General features: G+C 66.7%; 2 protein-coding genes across 2 annotated transcripts in view; both read right to left on the reverse strand.

The window, feature by feature from the left end:
* The window catches only part of CHLRE_01g023650v5 (uncharacterized protein), a 15,294-nt gene extending 9,131 nt beyond the window's left edge, over window positions 1–6,163 (reverse strand). The window contains exons 1-13 of the mRNA XM_043058519.1: window positions 5,669–6,163; window positions 4,833–5,170; window positions 4,279–4,389; window positions 3,953–4,007; window positions 3,496–3,539; window positions 2,969–3,067; window positions 2,618–2,664; window positions 1,880–1,997; window positions 1,517–1,589; window positions 1,045–1,133; window positions 784–880; window positions 379–504; window positions 1–6 (exon numbers count right to left, since the gene is read on the reverse strand). The exon at window positions 1–6 is cut by the window's left edge and continues 104 nt beyond it. Of these exons, the coding sequence (XP_042928433.1) occupies window positions 1–6; window positions 379–504; window positions 784–880; window positions 1,045–1,133; window positions 1,517–1,589; window positions 1,880–1,997; window positions 2,618–2,664; window positions 2,969–3,067; window positions 3,496–3,539; window positions 3,953–4,007; window positions 4,279–4,389; window positions 4,833–5,170; window positions 5,669–5,734 (1,269 nt within the window). The 5' untranslated portion in view covers window positions 5,735–6,163. The remainder of the gene's footprint in view (window positions 7–378; window positions 505–783; window positions 881–1,044; window positions 1,134–1,516; window positions 1,590–1,879; window positions 1,998–2,617; window positions 2,665–2,968; window positions 3,068–3,495; window positions 3,540–3,952; window positions 4,008–4,278; window positions 4,390–4,832; window positions 5,171–5,668) is intronic.
* Window positions 6,164–7,010: 847 nt separating this feature from the next.
* Window positions 7,011–17,500, reverse strand: part of CHLRE_01g023750v5 (uncharacterized protein) — a 14,433-nt gene continuing 3,943 nt past the window's right edge. Inside the window, exons 7-22 of the mRNA XM_043058520.1 lie at window positions 16,465–17,406; window positions 15,907–16,064; window positions 15,114–15,589; window positions 14,604–14,728; window positions 14,059–14,185; window positions 13,566–13,686; window positions 13,110–13,212; window positions 12,813–12,887; window positions 12,278–12,471; window positions 11,833–11,902; window positions 11,034–11,239; window positions 10,637–10,779; window positions 10,185–10,270; window positions 9,251–10,008; window positions 8,427–8,909; window positions 7,011–7,908 (exon numbers count right to left, since the gene is read on the reverse strand). Of these exons, the coding sequence (XP_042928434.1) occupies window positions 7,521–7,908; window positions 8,427–8,909; window positions 9,251–10,008; window positions 10,185–10,270; window positions 10,637–10,779; window positions 11,034–11,239; window positions 11,833–11,902; window positions 12,278–12,471; window positions 12,813–12,887; window positions 13,110–13,212; window positions 13,566–13,686; window positions 14,059–14,185; window positions 14,604–14,728; window positions 15,114–15,589; window positions 15,907–16,064; window positions 16,465–17,406 (4,455 nt within the window). The 3' untranslated portion in view covers window positions 7,011–7,520. The remainder of the gene's footprint in view (window positions 7,909–8,426; window positions 8,910–9,250; window positions 10,009–10,184; window positions 10,271–10,636; window positions 10,780–11,033; window positions 11,240–11,832; window positions 11,903–12,277; window positions 12,472–12,812; window positions 12,888–13,109; window positions 13,213–13,565; window positions 13,687–14,058; window positions 14,186–14,603; window positions 14,729–15,113; window positions 15,590–15,906; window positions 16,065–16,464; window positions 17,407–17,500) is intronic.

Below are 17,500 nucleotides of genomic sequence, written 5' to 3' on the forward strand. Positions count from 1 at the left end.
GGACACCTGCGGCGGGGGCGTGTGTGTGTGTGTGTGTCTGTGTGTGCGTGTTTGTGTGTGCATGTGGGCGTTTGTGTGTGCGTGCATGGGTTGTGCCTCTGTGCGTGTGGGCGTACGTGTGGAGAGCGCACAAGGGAAGGGCAGGAAACACGCAGGACAGTGTAGAGCAGCACACGAGGTGAGGTGTTGGGCTGGGTAACCGCCGCCTAGCTAGCTGGCCGCACGCCCCCGCACTCCGTATCCCGCTCCACCTCCCAACTTCCAACCCTGACAAGCCCAAACCAACCCACACACATACACACACACTCGCACTCTCACACACACACACACACACACACACACACACACACACACACACACACGCCCCCTGCTCCCCACCTCAATGAGTATCTGCAGCACCACGTTGACGCCGCCGGTCTCGTTGTCCGGGTCAAACAGCGCCCCCACGTCCACCTTGACGAACAGCAGCGACATCATGAAGGCGTAGCCGGTCACACCCACACCCTGCGTGCGGGGGGGGGGGGAGAGAGGGCGGGGGGCGCGGGGCGGGGGGCAGGGGGGCGAGGGGCGGAAGCCGGTCATGGGGAAACGGAGTGTTGAAACCATCCACAAAGATGTGAATTGCCGACGGGGGGCATGTGTTAAGAAAACGAAACGAAAGACCGCCAAACGATCTGTTGTTGTGTAGCACATGTTCCCCCCCCCCATCCCACGCCGCCACACATACCACTGTCACCCCCTCCGTTTCCCTTGTGTCTTCCCGGCACGCACGCACGCGCTCACCAATATGGTCAGGATGATGGCTCGCGGCACGTTGACCTCGGCGTGGTAGGTCTCCTCCGCCACATGAGCCGAGCCGTCGTAACCCGTGAACGTCCACCTGCAGGGGGGAGGGGGGAGAGCGTCGGCCGGGGATCACACACACACACGCAAACACACGGGCTTTCGTTTCGTTTTTTAACACACACACACACACACACACACACACAACCACAAATACACACAAAAACACACGCGCAAACACGCCTCCCTCCAGGCGCTCACTGGCTCATGAGCAGGCCCACCAGCACTGTGTACACGGGCGAGGTCAGCCCCGTGACGTCGTAGCTGGGCTGCCAGGAGGTGAACACGTACTGGGGGGGCAGGGAGGGAGGGGGAAATGGGGGGAGGGGGCCATGGGGGAAGGGGGCAATGGGGGAAGGGGGCCATGGGTGCAGGAGGGAGGGGGCAAGCGGGGGGTGGGTGGGTGGAGAGGGGCTTTGCGGGTAGGGGTGAAGGGGGTGAAGGGGGTGAAGGAGATGAGGGGCTTGAGAAGATGAAGGGGCGGGATGGGGTCTCAGGTATGGGGTGGAGGGGATGAAGGGGCTGGAGGAAGGAGTGGAGTTAGGACGGGAACTACATGGAGGCTTCGGGTGCAAGGCTGCAGTGGTGTTGCATGTGGTTACGGCGACAAGCAAAGAGCACCGCCGGGCAGAAGCCGCACACGCACACGCACAGCCTCAGCCAGTCCCCCTACCTTGGCGGACTGCCGCTCGGGCGCCAGCAGCGGCACCACCACACAGAACGCCGCTAGCGCGACAATGTGCCACCTGTGTGGGGTGGTGCCGGGGCGTGTGTGCGGGGGGCGTGTGTGGGGGGGGGAGGCGGTTACGCGAGGGGAGTGAGGGGTGGAGCGGGGATGTGTCCTCCCGTTTCCCTCCAACACATGTGCGCGCTGGCCTCTCTCCAGCAACGCGTATCAGCGGAGGCAGGCAGGCAGGCAGGCAGGCAGGCAGGCAGGCAGGCAGGCAGGCAGGCCCTGCTGGCCGCCAGTGCCCCATCTACGCGCGCCCGCCCTCCCGCCCTCCCTCCACCCACAGCCCTCCCTCCCGCCACTCACAGCGCCCCCGCGGTGGTCATGAATGCGGTCAGTCGGGCGCTGCCCAGGTTGAGCAGCCCCACCACCGCCACAGTGCCCAGCAGCACCAGGAAGCGGTGGAAGCTGGCCAGGCCCACGGCTGCGGTAGGGGGTGTGTGCGTCGGGGGGTTTACATTCATGATTAATTAAGAAGGGGGGGAAGGTGTGTGGAAAAGCAAACGGAGCAATTCCGCCATACACGCGCGCGTGTGTGTGTGTGCAAGGGTGGGTGGGTGGGTGGGTGGAGGAGTAGTTTATTCAACTGCCAAGTGAACCAAGACCCAGCACCAGTCCACAGAGCGTGAAGGAGGGGAAGGGGCAGCAGCTGGTAGGTGCGGGGCGGGGCACATGAACATAGCTGGACCCCTCGGAGCGGCGCCCCCCCCCCCGGCTCGTGTCCATGTGGCCTCATGAGTCCGGGGCCGGGGTAGAAAGGGGCGGGACACATAGAAAGGGGCGGAGCACACTACGACACATCACGGCGGTTGAACAACCCCTACACCCGCACAGGCAACCCACGCCGCCGAAGGAAGCGCTTGGGGGCAACAGAGGCCGTGCTGTCGCTGTCGCAACCGCCAGCCCCCATCAGCCACAATGCCACACGTGCGCATACATACACACGCACACACACACACACACACACACACACACACACACACACACACACCAGCAGCCTGCTTGCTGCGCCTTCCATCCCACCCAGTGCGTACGGCAACTCACCGTACACGACCTCGATCACTGCATTGACGAGGTTGACAAACGTGTAGCTGTGCGTGTGTGGGCGGGGTGGGGGGGGGAGTAGGGGGCGGGGGGCACACGCGACACCGGTTGGGGAGTGCCGGGCCACAGGCAGGGGGGTAGACGTCCATGGGCAACCACAAGGGGTGGAGGTGCATCCCTCCTCTGACGCCCCTCGTCTGACGCCCCTCCTCCTGCACACCTCCTTCTGCATCCCTTTCCAGCATGCTGCCAGAACGCTAGGCTGCGCCCTGCCTTACACCCACCCACACACACATCCCACACACGCAGACATACACACACACACACGCAAACACACACCCTCCCTCTTACAGGTTGGATGCTGTGAAGGCCGCCTGGCCCATTGTGAGGATCCACGCCGTCATCCAGCAGGCCAGGTTGCGCAGCCGCCGGGGAGCCAGCTTGAACGACCTGGCGTGGTGGTGGGTTACATTCATGATAAATCAAGAAGCGAAGGCGTAGCCAGGTAGGAATACAGGGAAGGGCGGCACCAGGGGGGGGGGGCGGCGGGAGGGAGCGGGGGGAGGGGCGTTAGATGAGCTGCCGCCGTTTCGGGCACGTGGGAAAGGCCTCTGGAGACCTTTGGAGGCCATCTGGGTCTGCTGGTCCTGGATCCAGTCGCCCGTGCGAGACCCTCACTCTCACATCCACACACATTCATGAACACACACAAACGCATACAAACGTATACACTGTCCTGCGCGTGATGTCTTTCCTTGTGCTCTTTAACACACGCACACGCACGCACGCACACACACACACACACACACACGCACACACATACACACACACACACGCACACACACGGCACACACACACACGCACACGCACGCACGCACCAGTAGTACAGGGCTCCGGAGGTCGGGTAGGCCGAGGCCAGCTCCTGCGGCGGCATGTGTGGCGGCACACGGCGGCGGCGGCGTGCCAGTCAAGGTGCAGGTCAAGTAACACAGCGCGGGGCGTGTGGGCCTGTGCAGTCATCCGCCCTCGACACAGTGCCCTCCACCCCCCATACCACCGCCTCCACGCTTCCATATGCTTCCCATCTCAAGCCCCCCGCCACGCCCCCACCTCCAGCTCTCCACCCCTGCCACCTCTCTGTGGCCTTCACCCCCCTTGGTTCTTTGGGATTGAAGTAAACGACCCCCCCCCGGCCCTCCTTGCAGCGCTACTGCTTCCTTATGGGATTGGTTCAGAGTTAAGCCCCCCCCCCAGCCCACCCCTGAACCCCCACCCCCACCCTCAACCCCCCACCCGCCCACCCTCAACCGCCCACCCACACCCCCGCCCACCCACCGCCATGGACAGCGCCACAGAGGTGGTGAAGAACATGACCACCAGCCAACCCCACCTGTAGGCAGGCCCGGCAACAACAACAAAACAACAACACGAGCATCAACACCAGCTCCAGCAGCAGCAACACCCACACCCACACCAGCAGCAACAGCAGGCATGGCGCGGGTGCAACTGGCCGTAGTGACGCGGCGGCGGCAGTCGCACCCCTTGACACCCGCGCCCCTTCCAAGAACGTGTCAAAACACAGAGCGGAACCCGACCCAGGGGCATGTGTCGGACAAAGCCTTCCCCACCCCCACCCCCACCCCCCGCCGCCATGCACCCACATCATGACCACGGGCCCGCCGTAGGTGAGTCCGATGCTGAAGGTGCCGGCCAACGCCGTCAGCGAGCTCAGCGCGTTGAAGGAGCTGCCGAAGCAGTTGAACAAAGTGAACCTGCACGTGCGCGTGTGTGTGCGTGTGCGCGCACGTGAGCATATGCGTTCAAAGGGCAAGTGCACGTGTGTGTACGCGGGTGGATGAGGGGCCGGCAATGCCCGCCCTTGCGCGAGGCCAGCAAGCCACGTGCTCGGCCCGCCGCTCTGGCCCACCAGCCCCTCAGCGCATCAGCTCATCAGCCCAGTCACCCCAATCCTCGCCCACCAAGCCCCACTATGCCCCACACTCACTCCCCACACCCGCCCAGCCAGCCACACACTCACTCCCCAAACCCGCCCAGCCAGCCACACACTCGCTCTCCACACCCGCCCAGCCAGCCACACACTCGCTCTCCACACCCGCCCAGCCAGCCACACACTCGCTCTCCACACCCGCCCAGCCAGCCACACACACTCACTCCCCACACCCGCCCAGCCGGCCAGCCAGCCCCACACACTCACTCCCGCGCCAGCTCCTGGCGGTACCCCAGCATCAGCAGCTTCACGGTGTCCGTGTTGGCTCGCCGCCGCCGCGGCGCCGGAGCCCGGGCCACGCCCGCCGGCTGCGCCAGCAGCAGACTGGACTGCTGCCACTGCCGCGACCCGCCGCCACCGGCGCCGCTGCCGCCGATGCTGCCAGCGCCTCCGGCCGCCGGCGGCGCGCCGGCGGGTGCGCTGCCGTTGGTGCTGCCCCGCCGCGCCGCCGCTGGCGGCGGCGGCGGTGCGCCGCCGGCTGGACACGGCATCGGCGGCAAGGGTGCGCCGGCGGTGTTTGCTGTCGGGCCATCAGGGGTAGCGTCCTGCGTTCGGGCGCACGCGTGAATGGCGTCGGGTTGGGTTGGGCGTGCGAAGGCGTGCCGTACATGGCGCGCCTGTCGATGTGACAAACGCGAGGCCGGTTGCCCTCAAGCAGGCTAGGCGCGGGACCAGGGATCTCATAGACTCCTCTGTGTGTGCGGCCAGGTTTCTGCTGACCCTGCTTTCAACGAATTCTGCGCGGCGCGGGGACTCAGCTGAGCAGCAGGGCAGGGGGGGGGGGCGGTCACACCCTCGCCCTACATTAATTCGCCCTGTGCTTACTACGGTATTCGAGAAGGCCAACGACAGGGCGACCGGCCCAAACCGGCCTCTTATCAGGTGCCTCATGACAAAAGGGGGGCAATAAACTGTGGACCCGCTGGTTGGCGCCCATGACCAGTGGAGTCGCCGATCAACCCGGTGAACCCCTTCAGCATCTGTGACAGATACATTCGCGTCACCGGACATCAGAAACCACCTACGATGTGGTACGTACTCACGCTGCTTGGGCTCACAGTCACAGACAGAACTGCGCGCCGTTGCACCAGTGTTGTTGTCGCGGTCATCGCGGCGCTGGTCTACCAACGTATTCAAGACTGCATTGTCGAGCGTATGCGGCCGGTGTTTGCTCGGCTCCACGTGCTTAAGGACCACCGGTTTCTTTGGGCTGCTTTAGTGGACATTCTTGAGGCGTGCCGTAGTTGACTCTTTCATATGGCGTTGCTTGTGTTTGAGGAAGCCAGCGCTGCGCAAAAGCTGAGGCGATTCGGATTAAGTGTCATTGGGTATTCGTCGCCGGTTCGCGCAAACGAACAAATTGATCTAAAAATGCTACCAATATATATTCTTGCCCAAGCTAGTAATTTTCTAGCGAAGTCCGGGGGTAAAAGTGCCCATTCTTTGCAGTCTGCCGCCTGACAGCCGGACAGCCGCGGTTAGGAGCTTGACCAGGCCCTGGAATGATGCTCGACGCGCCCATTTCCAACGTCACTACTTAGGATACGCGAAACTGAGCGCGCGGATCTAGGGTTTCGAGATTAGTACACCCTTCTGTCGCAGCTCGACGCCCGACGCAACGAACCTGCCCCCCCCCTTACGCCGGCATACCCGCATACAAATTACCCCTGTGGCATTGCTTGGCGGCCCCAATACAGCCGCCATTTTCGCTTGGCTCTCAACTGGGTTTGGAGAGGCTTGCAGTTTATCGCTGACCTGCCCCCCACACGGGTATGACGCCGGTCTGGCGGCTGCGGCTGCAGCTGCTGCGGCGGCTGCGGCGGCTGCAGCGGCTGCTGCGCCGGCTGCGACAGGCTGTTTCCCGCTTCATCTGGTTCGGCCGCTTCTATCACCGCGGCCTCGTGCGCACCGCCGTCGCCGCCGTCGCCGCCCTCATGCCCGCCGCCGCCCGCCGGCCTTGCACCAGCCCGAGCTCCCTGCGCCTCTCCCTCCTCCCCAGGCCGCATCCCAGTGTCAGCGGCGGCCGGTGTGCCTGCCGCAGCCTGCATCAGCAACCGCTCCTCCTCCTCCTCCTCCGCGGCGGCCCCGGCCCCGGCCCCGTGACTCATGCCCGCATGCCGCCGCGACTGCCCCTCTGCCGCCGGCTCGCCGCCCCCACCGCCGTGCCCGCGCGCCCGGGACTGGGCCCCGGCCGCCACACCGCGCATTGCTGCTACTGCTACTGCTGCTGGGGACCAGGCGGTGGCGGCCGCAGCGGCTGTAGCAGGCGGCGCGTGCATGAGCGACGACGGGGGCGGCAAAGGCCGACGGTCGGCTGCGAGGGCCGCCCACTGACGCTGACGCCGCGAATGCCCTGCACAGCTGCAGCATGGGCTCTACTGCTTCGTGACGGCCTATTTACAAGACAGCAAGTGTGGAGAATATTAACAAGTTGCGCTGTCAGCCGTTGAAAAACTTACTTGGCTCATGCGTCTGGGCCATGGGTTCATCCTGCCACGCCGTGCCGCTACCCCTGCCGCGGTCCCCTTCCATCACCCCCGGACATTGCCTCGCAAGTTCCGGGCCGGGCGGTCCCAGGCCTTGCCAGCACCATGCAAGTTGTTGCACCCCATATACGCTCTCGTCAGCACGAGTCACAACCGCCATGCCTGCCTACCGGCTTGCCCGCCTGCACGCCGCGCCGTGCCACGCCACGCCACGCCATGCCACGCACAGCCACCCCTCAATCCTCCTAAGCACCCACCGCACTCCCCGCACCGCGCCTCCTCCCCCTTCTACAACCGCCCTCCATCCATTCTTCTTCCCATCCCCACCTATCCCTTCCACACCCCCTTCCCCTCCCATCCCCCACCCTCATCCCCACACCGACCCCACGCCCCTGCATGCGCGCGCCGCTCAGTCCGCCTCCTGCGGCGGCGGCGCCGCGCCCGCGCCCTCCGCCAGCAGCCGCACGCTGTCCAGCACCGTGAGCAAGTTGACGTCATTCAGCAGGTACACCGGACACACCTGCCCCAGCAACCCATTCCCCCCTCCCCCTCCTCCTCCCCCGCCTCCTCCTCCCGCGCCCCCCGCCGCGTTCAGGTCCTGTCCGGACAGCTCCAGCCGCAGGCGGTCCGTGGGTCTGTCCATGGTGGCTCGGGCGCTGAGGCACACCGCCACGTCCAGCGACCCGCGGGACAGGTACTCGTGCAGCTGGTTGAAGGCGCGGTTCCAGAAGCGGATGGAGTAGGAGTCGGCGGCGTGGAACTTGAGCACCAGCGCCACCACCACCGCCTGGAGCACCCTGTGTGTGTGGGGCGGAGTGGGGTCGGGGTGGGGTTACATTCATATTTACTTAAGAAGTGAAGGCGTAGCCAGGTACAGTAGCATAGTAGACGCGTTGTTACCGATGTCCGTGGGGTGGGGTGGGGGGGTTGGGGGGCGGGGTGTGGGGAGTGGGGAGCGAGGGACGACACGCGCAGCAGAATGGGGTCTGCCGGCGCACGGGGGTCGTCGTTCAGCAAACTACGGCCACATACGGCCCAACCGCTGCAGCACAGCCGGCCGCTACAGCCCCCCCCCGCCTCAAACCCAAGCCCACAGCGCTACCGCGTGTGCCCCGTCCACTCCCCGTGCCCCTGCAGCCCTGTCCCCCTGCTTCTCCGCCCTCTTGCTTCGCCCTCCCCCTGGGCTGGTTCTGGATCTTGATTTCTTCGACACCGGAATGAACTACCCTCCCTGTTTTCCTCATCCCCCCTGCCCCCCCTGCCCCCCACACTAGCACCCGCCATCCTCCCTGTCTCCCACCCTCCCCCCACGCACCTGACCGCCAGCCGCGGCGACACACTGCTCTGGAACCACAGCCCCTCCACCTCCACACGCAGCCGAGTAATGTCGTTACTCGCCACCGTCAGCATCGCGCACGGCCGCATCGGCGCCTCCCCTGCTACAGCCGCCGCCAGCGCCGCCCCGCCGCCGCTTGCGGCTCCGCCTCCGCCGCCACCGCCGCCGCCACCGCCTTCTGCTGCAGCCGTCGCCGCCGCTGCTACAGCCGCCGGTCTGAAGCCGGTGTCCAGGCTGGCTGTGAAGAGGTCGCCGTAGCAGCCCAGAAGCCGCCCTGCAATGTCGGCGGAGGCTGTAGCAGCGGCGGCGGCGGAGGCTGTAGCAGCGGAGGGCGGCGGCCGGAAGCCGAAGCCGGTGGGGCCGGCGGCGGCGGCGGCGGTGTCGGCAGCGGCGGCGGCGTCTCCGCCGCCACCCAGCAGCTGCGCAATGCGTTCCTCGTCGAGTCGCAGGTTCAGCGCTAGCCTGTCCACGGGAGGGGGGTTACATTCATGATAAGGAGGGTGGAGGAGGAACGGGAAAGGTTAAGGAAGACGTCGGGCCTTGTGAGAGAATCACAGGCTGCAGGTTCTGCAAGCGGGGTACTCCCAACCCTGTTTACTGCGTGACGGTTGCGCCCGTGTCGCTGCCCCTTTAACCCTTGCCTCCTCAAACCCCCCCTGGCTTGGCAAGGAGTGTGTGCTGTGTGCCGCGACGGCACCCACACGCACACGCACAAGCACACACGAACACACGAACACACCCACACGCACCCACCTACCCCACCCCACACACAAGTATACACCCCAGGCCGGCACTGCACTCACTTCTTGACACACAGCTGTCCAACCACCGGGTTGCTCAGCAGCGGCGCCGCCACCGCGCCGCCGCCGCCGCCACCAACCGCCGCCGCCGCCAGCGGCGCACCGGCCCCAGCCTCCACACCCCCGCCTTCATCCAGCGCCGCCGCCCACTCCTGACCCATATCGAAGAGGGGCCCGCCGGCCGGGCCCGCCACCACCAGTCCGTCAGCACCCACGGCCCCGCCGCCGCCGCCGCCGCCGCCGCCGCCGGCGCCGCCAATGCCGATGCCGCCGCCGAGCGCACCCTCCACCGCGGCCGCATGCGCCACAACCGCCTGAGCGGCGCTCGCGCGTGACGGCGGCCCTGCTGCCGCCGCCACCGCCGCCGCCGCCTGCTGCTGCACCGCTGCAAACGCCGTGTTGGCGGCCGGCCCCTGCCCCTGGCCCGCCGCCGCCGCGGCGGCGGCAGCCGCCGCCGCCACCACCGCGGCATTCGCCGCCGCGGCAGCGGCGGCCGGGCCGCCGGCGGCCGCAGCGGCCGCGGCAGCGGCCGCCGCCGCGGCGGCAGCCGCGGCGCCGCCCCCCTGCCCCACTCCTCCCGCCCCTCCTCCCGCCGCCGCCGCCGCCCCTCCTGCCGCCCCCTGGCCGCCCAGTGTGGTGGAGAGGCTGTACATGACCTCTGTGAGCAGGCTGGTGAGGGAGTGGCTGGCCTCCTCCCGGTCGGGCAGTTTGATGTCAAGCAGGAAGGAGCCGTCGCCGTCCATGGCCAGGTCCAGGGGCAGCTGGGGGGGGGGGGGGGGGGAGGGGGAGAGGGGGAGGGGGAGATGGGGAGGACAGCAGGGAACAGGGGGGTTACATTCATGATGTATTGGAGCTCCGCGTTCCCTGCCCACCCACCCACAGCCCCACAGCCCCACCCACCCACCCACCCACCCGCCCACAGCCCACACCGCCCCACCTTGAGTTTGAGCGGGCCGTCGTAGGTGAGGCTCTCCGCCCCGAACTGGAACACACGCCGGTCCGCACTGGCCAGCAGCGTGGCGCCTGAGGGGGGGAGGGGAGGGGTGTAAATTCCAGCCCAAACTAAACCAAACCAAGCGAAGCGGGGGGAGGTGGGAGAGAGGGAGGGAAGGGGCCGTGGTAAGCACTCCCAGTAAGCTACTAGCTAGGCGCCCATGCCGTTGCATGCCGGATGGCGGCAGCAGACCCCCCACGTGGCTCTGATACGATAGCTTACTGATGGCAACCCGCCCTCCAGTGCGAACCCGGTGCCACCCCTGTCCAGTGCCACTCCGTTGTCAAAGCATGGCCACTGTCTCCTCCTCGCTCTTCTGCATTGGGTTCGGTTTGGTTTGGGCTGAGTATCTACACCCCCCCCCACCCCCCACCCCGACGCCGCCCCCGCCGCACCTGCGGACCGGAAGCGGGTCTTGAATGTCCGCAGCAGCCGCACCAGACCCGCATGCCACAGGTCCAGCAGCTCCAGCTGCACCTCCAGCGGCTCACGCGGCGGGCCGGAGGGGGAGCCGCCGCCGCCGCCGCCGCCGCCGGCCCTGTGGCGGGTGGGCAGGAGGGGCACGGGCGAGTGGCCGTTCGTGGTGGAAGTTACATTTATGATTAGCTAACCACCGCCACCCACCATCACACACACCACCCACCACTATCCACCACCATCACCACTATCCACCACCTCCCACCACCCACCACCTCCCTCCCACCACCCACCACCACCTCCCTCCCACCACCACCTCCCTCCCACCACCTCCCTCCCACCACCTCCCACCACCACCCGGGCCCTCCCGCTCACCCCTTGGCCTCGAACTCGCGCGCCAGTCGCTCAAAGAAGTCTCGCAGCGTGCCCAGCGCGGCGTCGCAGTCCACCGCCAGCGACAGGCGCTCGATGGTGAAGGCGATGCGCAGCGGCTTGCGCACCAGTCGGGCCACGGCGCCCTCCAGGAAGGCCGGCAGCGGGAAGCGCTGGGCGGGAGGCACGCCGTGGTGATCGAATGAGTCCTATGGGGGGGGTTCAGGGAGGGAGGGTTTCATGCACGACATAAAATGGACGAGGAGAGGGAGGGAGGAGAGGGAGGGAGGAGAGGGAGGGAGGAGAAGCGGGGGATAATTAACCAAGAGCTTAAGGGGGTTGCAAGAATGGTTGGAAAAGCGGTACAGGATGGGTAGTTCGATCCCATTTCGAGTACCAATGATGCAGTAGTGGGGGCAGGATGGCGGGAAGTGCGGTTGTGAGCCCCACTCGCCTAGTTTTACTATGGTACACGCCCATACACGCACGCACGCACATACACACACACACACACACACACACGAACGTTGAAGGACACTCGCATGGGCTTGCACCCTTGGGATCTTGTGGACACTAATCCCCACCCAAGGTTAGGTAGATGGGCGTAACAGGTGCTTCGGGTAAGTATGATCTCGGCTCGGCAGGTCGGTCGGCTGCGGTAAGTATACTCTGAAGGTAATCCGCGGCCGTAATTCTGCATCGCATACACTGTCCTACGCGTAATGTTTTCCTTGTGCTCTTTAACACACACACACGCACACACACACACATACACACACATACACACACCCCTCCTCCCCACCTGCAGCGCCCGGTCCAGCAGCCCCAGCAGCGGCGCCCACAGCCCACTGCCACTGTAGGTCACGTAGAACCTTTGGAGGAGAGGAGGAAAGAGAGTGTGGGGCTACAATCATGACCAGCTCAGGAATGGTAGACGGTTAGCAATCTTTGTGGGGGCTGCACACATGGTGGGGTTGTGATGCGGTGAGGGCGCGTGGGAGGGCCGACGGGTGGATGTGGGTTGCGGAGCCGCCGCTGATGGAGGGTGCGTGTCGAGCGCTGCCCACAGAAACCCGGGGGCAGTGGATGGCACTCACCTGTTTCCCCTCCTCCTCCTCCTCCGCCTCCCCCTCCTCACCCACCTCCCCCTCTTCCCCCTCCTGACCCCCACATTTCATACACACCGTTCGCACGAATGTCTACCCCCAACCCCTACCCCCCCCACCCCCACCCCACGTCCGCCCCACCTGCACAGCCCGCTGATGCTGGGCCCGATGCCGGCGCTGTCGGGCAGCAGCGAGGCACGGCCGCCGCCGCCGCCGCCAAACAGCTCCGCCAGCGCCGCCGCCGCCGCCGGACTCAGGCCCAGCATGGCTCGGGCGCGACCCGCCGCCGCCTGCACCGCCGCCCACTTGGCGCGCTTGGCGGGGTCGGAGGGAGGCTGCGGGGATTACATGCATTAAGTTTACGAAGTGAAGTCGTAGCCAGGTACAAAGGTACACAGAAGTCGTCGGGGGACAGGGGAGGCAGGGGGGGAGAGGGGGAGGGGGAGGGGGGGCGCGGGTGTTGTAACACTGTGACCCCAAGGGGGCGCCGGCGCGGGTGTTCTGGACATGTCTTTTTAGGCAAGACTTGTTAAGACGTGGACATGCCTTGTTAGGGAAGTTTGGTTTGAGGGCGGAGGTGATGGAAATGGGGCGCAGCGCTGCACCGGAGGGTGGGAGGGAGGTGTGTACGGTGTGTGTGTGTGTGTGTGTGTGTGTGTGTGTGTGTGTGACTTGCCTTGGGCGGGGGCGCGATGGAGGTGGTGGTGGTGGACAGGGAGGGGCCGGCCACCTTGAACTCGCCGCTCAGGGCCTGTGGGGGGCCGGGAGGGAGGGAGGGGGTGGGGGTGCCGCGGCAGTGGTGGAGACAGAGGCACAAGCTGTGGCATCGGCATCGGCAGGAGGGGATGGCGCTAATGCCATGAAGCACGGCAGACACCCCCCCTTCTTAAATAATCATGAATGTAACGCCCCCTCCTCCTCTCCTCTCCTCCCTCCTCTCCTCCTCCCTCCTCCTCCTCCCCCCCCTCCGCACCTGCGCCTCCCCGCTGGCCGCCGTGTATGCGCCCAGCTCCGCCGGCAGCAGCCCCGCCAGCAGCCGCGTCAACACACCCGGCATGTAGGCACTCAGGAGGCCCCTGAGGCGGCGACGGGGGACGGGGCGGGGTACATTCGCATGATGGTTGTAAACACCCAAGCCAAGCTAAACTAGCGGATCACAGGCAGAGGCGTTAGTTCCCCGCCGTAGGGGGGCGGAAAGGTACATTGATATGATTAGTCAAGGAGTGGTAGGCAGTAGGCTATGCGCACATGACCCCGCATGCAGCCATATGCCCAACCCAGGGCACGGCCCCTCCCCTCCCCGCCATCCCACGCCACCCCCAAGTGGGCTGGTTCTGGGTCATGGTTTCTTCGGGATCAGTACAAAGAACCCCACTCCCGGCACCCACCCCATCACCCCGGCCCCACGCCCCCACGCCCCCGCACGCACTTGAGCAGTGTCCTGGGCAGCGGTATGGTGTTGCCGCGCATGCGGTGGTCCAGCTGCAGGATGTTGAACGACACAGGTTCCGGAGCCAGCCAGGCGCCGCCGCCGCCGCCACCACCACCACCTGCAGTGTGCGGCACCGGGAGCCACACATGCACACACACTTCAACACCTACACATACACATAAAATTAAACATGTACACATACACATACGCAGACACAGACACACACAGACACACACACACACACACACACACACACACACATACACACACACAGACGCACACACAGGGTCAAGCGTTTCCCTTGCTTCGTGCGTTCACGTCCTTTCAGCACACAGAAAGCGGCATGTGTGTGCAGACACCGGATGGGGAAGGGAAGGCACACACCGTGTCGCCGCCCCTCCTGGCTCCCAGGCCCTCCACCCCGCGCCTCCACCCCAAACAAACACAGGCAGAGCCCCCGCACCCGCCCCTCCCCCACCTGCTCCCGCACCTGCTCCTCCGCCTCCTCCTGCCGCCGCCGCCGCCGTCCTGCCTCCCACGCTGCAGTGGTACTCGAACACGGCCGTCACCGCCACCTCCACCTCCAGCATGATCTCACGGATGGACATGTCGGGAACCTGAGGGGGGGGCGGGGGGATTACATTCATGATTAGTTAAGGGGGAGGGGGGACTGCAAGGTTCAAACATTGGGAACAGGAGCGGAGGGGGGAAGGGGGGGCCGGGGTGCACGAACACGCACGTGCGGGTGGGATCATCGATAAGCGCCGTACTCGCGTGGCGTGATGATGATTGCCTTCGTCCGACGACGCCCTGCAGCCTCCAGCCTCCAGCCGAGGCCGCCTGTATCTGAGGCCGGCCGCCCTGCACACGCCCCGCCCCCGGCCAACAATCCCTTCACGAGCCCAGGCCCCCCCACACGCCCACCCATCCTCCCCACACCCTACCACACACACACACATGCGCGCGCGCCTGCCTTCCCCCTGGTTTAGTTTGGGCTGGTATGAACAAATCCCCCCCCCCGCCCCGCCTGCCCACCTTGGTCCCCCTCTCCCCCAGCAGCTCCACCCGCTCTCCCAGCAGCTGCACGTATACGCCCTTGCGGCTGGGCCGGCCGCGGAAGTCCTCCACGAAGCCGCCCAGGCCCGCGTCCGCGTCCGCGTCTGAGGGGAGGTGGGGGCAGGAGGTGGGGGAGGTGGGGGAGGTGGGGGAGGAGGTGGGGGAGGTGGGGGAGGTGGGGGAGGTGGGGAGGAGGGGAGGTGGGGGAGGAAGGGAGGTGGGGAGGATGCGGGAGGTCAGGGGGGGGGTCCTGGTGCGAGGATGGATGCGGATGAAAATGCGACAGGGACCAAACCCGCGGACGAGGCGGGCTGCGGCACACACCTCCCGCGTGCTGGCGTCCCAACCCAAACTGCTACAACGGCCATCCCATTAGTCCCTCAAGGCCTCAAGCCCCCGCCACGCTCTCCTCCTCGCTCTATTGCAATGGGTTTGGTTTAGTTTGGGCTGGTATCTTCATCCCCCTCCCCCCTGACATCCCCCACCCACCGTCCGCTGACACAGACGCCGCCGATGCTGCCGAGGCCGCCGCCGCCGCCGCTGACGCCGCATCCAGCTCCATCCCTGAGCCCGCGCCCGCCAGCCCGCCGCCGCCGCCGCCCCGCACCGATCCCGACGTCTGCTTGTTTAGGCCCGCGCCCACACTGCCCCCCAGCCCGCCTAGCCCGCCGCCGCCACCACTGGCGGTGGCGGCAGAGGCTGTCGAGGCAGTGGAAGCACCACTGGTCCTCGCCAGATCAGGCTCCCGGCCGCCGCCACCGCCGCCGCCGCCGCTGACACTGGCGCCGCCCTGTGAATGTATGGAGGCGAGGGGTGCGGTGGTGTTGTAGAGCGCGGTGGTGCCGGTGCCGGTGCCGGTGCCGGCGGCGGTGGCGGCGGCGAAGTAGTCGGACTCGGACAGCAGCAGCTGGTCCAGCGCGGTGGCGCCCTCCGGGTAGGCGGCGCCGCCGGCCGCAGTGGGGGACCTGGGCGGCGGCGTGGGGGGTTCCATGCATGCTAAATAGGACGAGAGGGCGTAGCCAGGGGGGCAGGGAGCGGGGAGCACGGCGGGGATGGTGTGGTGTGGTGTGGTGTGGGGCGGGGCGGGGTGGTGTACAGCATGCGGCATGCGGCGGGCCGACGACGGGCATGAGAGGGGCCAGGGCGCGGGGCAGGGTGCAGGAGCAGGAGCAGGAGCAGGAGCAAGAGCAAGAGCAAGAGCAAGCACTGTTGGTAAGGGCCTTTCCTCGCCCCTTCCAAACAGCTGCGCTACGAAGCAACCGCCCCGCTGTCCCCAACCCACCCGCCGTCCAGTCCGGCGCCGCCTCCGCCTCCGCCGCCTCCGCCTCCACCGCTGCCGGGCCGCATCTTGGTCCGTATGTCGCGGAGGGCCTCTGGCGCCTTGGCGGCGATGGCGCGGCCAATGCGGCTGAGCTTGCCGCGGCCCTCCGACAGACCGTCCTGCACAGGCGCAGGTCGGGTTGCAAAGAGAAGTACGGCGACGAGATAGCAGGCATGGGGTGGGCGGGTGGGTGCAGGAGCGGGTTGCAGGGGCGGGCGCAGGGGCTAGTTGGGCGGGTGAGTACCGAGGGGCACAGGGCGGCTCAGCGGCAACAGGTGGGGCGAGGTCGACACACTCAGGCGCACACACACACGTGCGGCTGATATACGAGTCTGCACACCTACACAACTACACACCTACACACGCGCAGACTCACAAGCAAGCATCAACACACACACACACATCCACACACGCACACAAGGCGTACATAAACACGCACACAAGGCGTACATAAACACGCAACACACGTCTCGTTTTCGTCTACAACATTCAAACCAACATGCATAAGAACACACCCACCTGCAGCTTCTCCATCATCAGGGAGGATTTGGTCCGGGCGCCGCCGCTGGCCGGGCTGTCGACCCCGCCGCCGCTGCCAAACGTGTCATAGCTGCTCAGAAGGTCAAACTGCTGCTGCTGTTGCTGCTGCTGTTGCTGCTGGTGGTAGTAGGCCGCCGCCGCCGCCTGCTGCCGCTCCCGCTCCTTGTCCGCCCCCATGCCGCTCACAATGTTCCTCAGCTTGTCCTTCTTGCTCTTCAGACTCGACAAGAAGTTGGCCACACCCTCAGCTTTGGACCGAGCCGGCGGCGGCGCCGCTGCCGCCGCCGCCGCCGGCCCGCCGCCATACCCACCCACCCCGCCAGGGCGCGGCGGCAGCGCGGCGGCGCCGCCGGCGAAGTGGCTGCCCGTTGCGACGTCGTGGCTGGGCGCGCGCCGATGGGTGGCGGCGGCGGCGGCGGCGGTGGTGGGTGTGGAGGCGGCGGGCTGTAGCAGCGGCATGGAGCCGGCGCCGCCCTGGCCGTGCAGCGAGGCCGCCGTCATGCCGCCGCCGCCGCCATAGGCCTGCTGCTGCTGCTGCTGCAGCATCATCTGCATCTGTTGTTGTTGTTGCTTCTGCTGCTGTTGCTGCAGGTAGCGCTGCTGCTGCTGCAGGTACTGCTGCTGGATGTGCGCCGGCAGCTGCTGCAGGTTGGGAGGCAGGGCCGGAGCGGCAGCAGCAGCAGTAGCAGCCGGCGCCGGCGGTGGCGGTGGTGCTGGCGCCGGGGGTGGTGGTGCTGCAGGCTGCGCCTGCAGCTGGGGTGGAGAGGCCGGTGAGGCGGCGCCGGAGGCGTGTGCGGAGGCGGGGGAGCCGGAGTGGTGGGTGGGCGTGCTGGCAGCACTGCCGATGGAGCCAGAGGTCCGCCGGGCGGCGGCGGCGGCGGCGGCGGCCGAAGCGGCCGAGGCGGACAGCGCGGCGGGGTCCTGCAGGGCCGCGTGTGTGTGAGGGGGGGGGCCCGTGGGGCCACGTGGGGGCGTGTGGGTGCTTGAGCGCGTGTGCATGTGTGCTTGTGTTCGC

The sequence above is a fragment of the Chlamydomonas reinhardtii genome, chromosome 1 (genome assembly GCF_000002595.2).
Source record: "Chlamydomonas reinhardtii strain CC-503 cw92 mt+ chromosome 1, whole genome shotgun sequence".
Classification (NCBI taxonomy): Eukaryota; Viridiplantae; Chlorophyta; class Chlorophyceae; order Chlamydomonadales; family Chlamydomonadaceae; genus Chlamydomonas; species Chlamydomonas reinhardtii.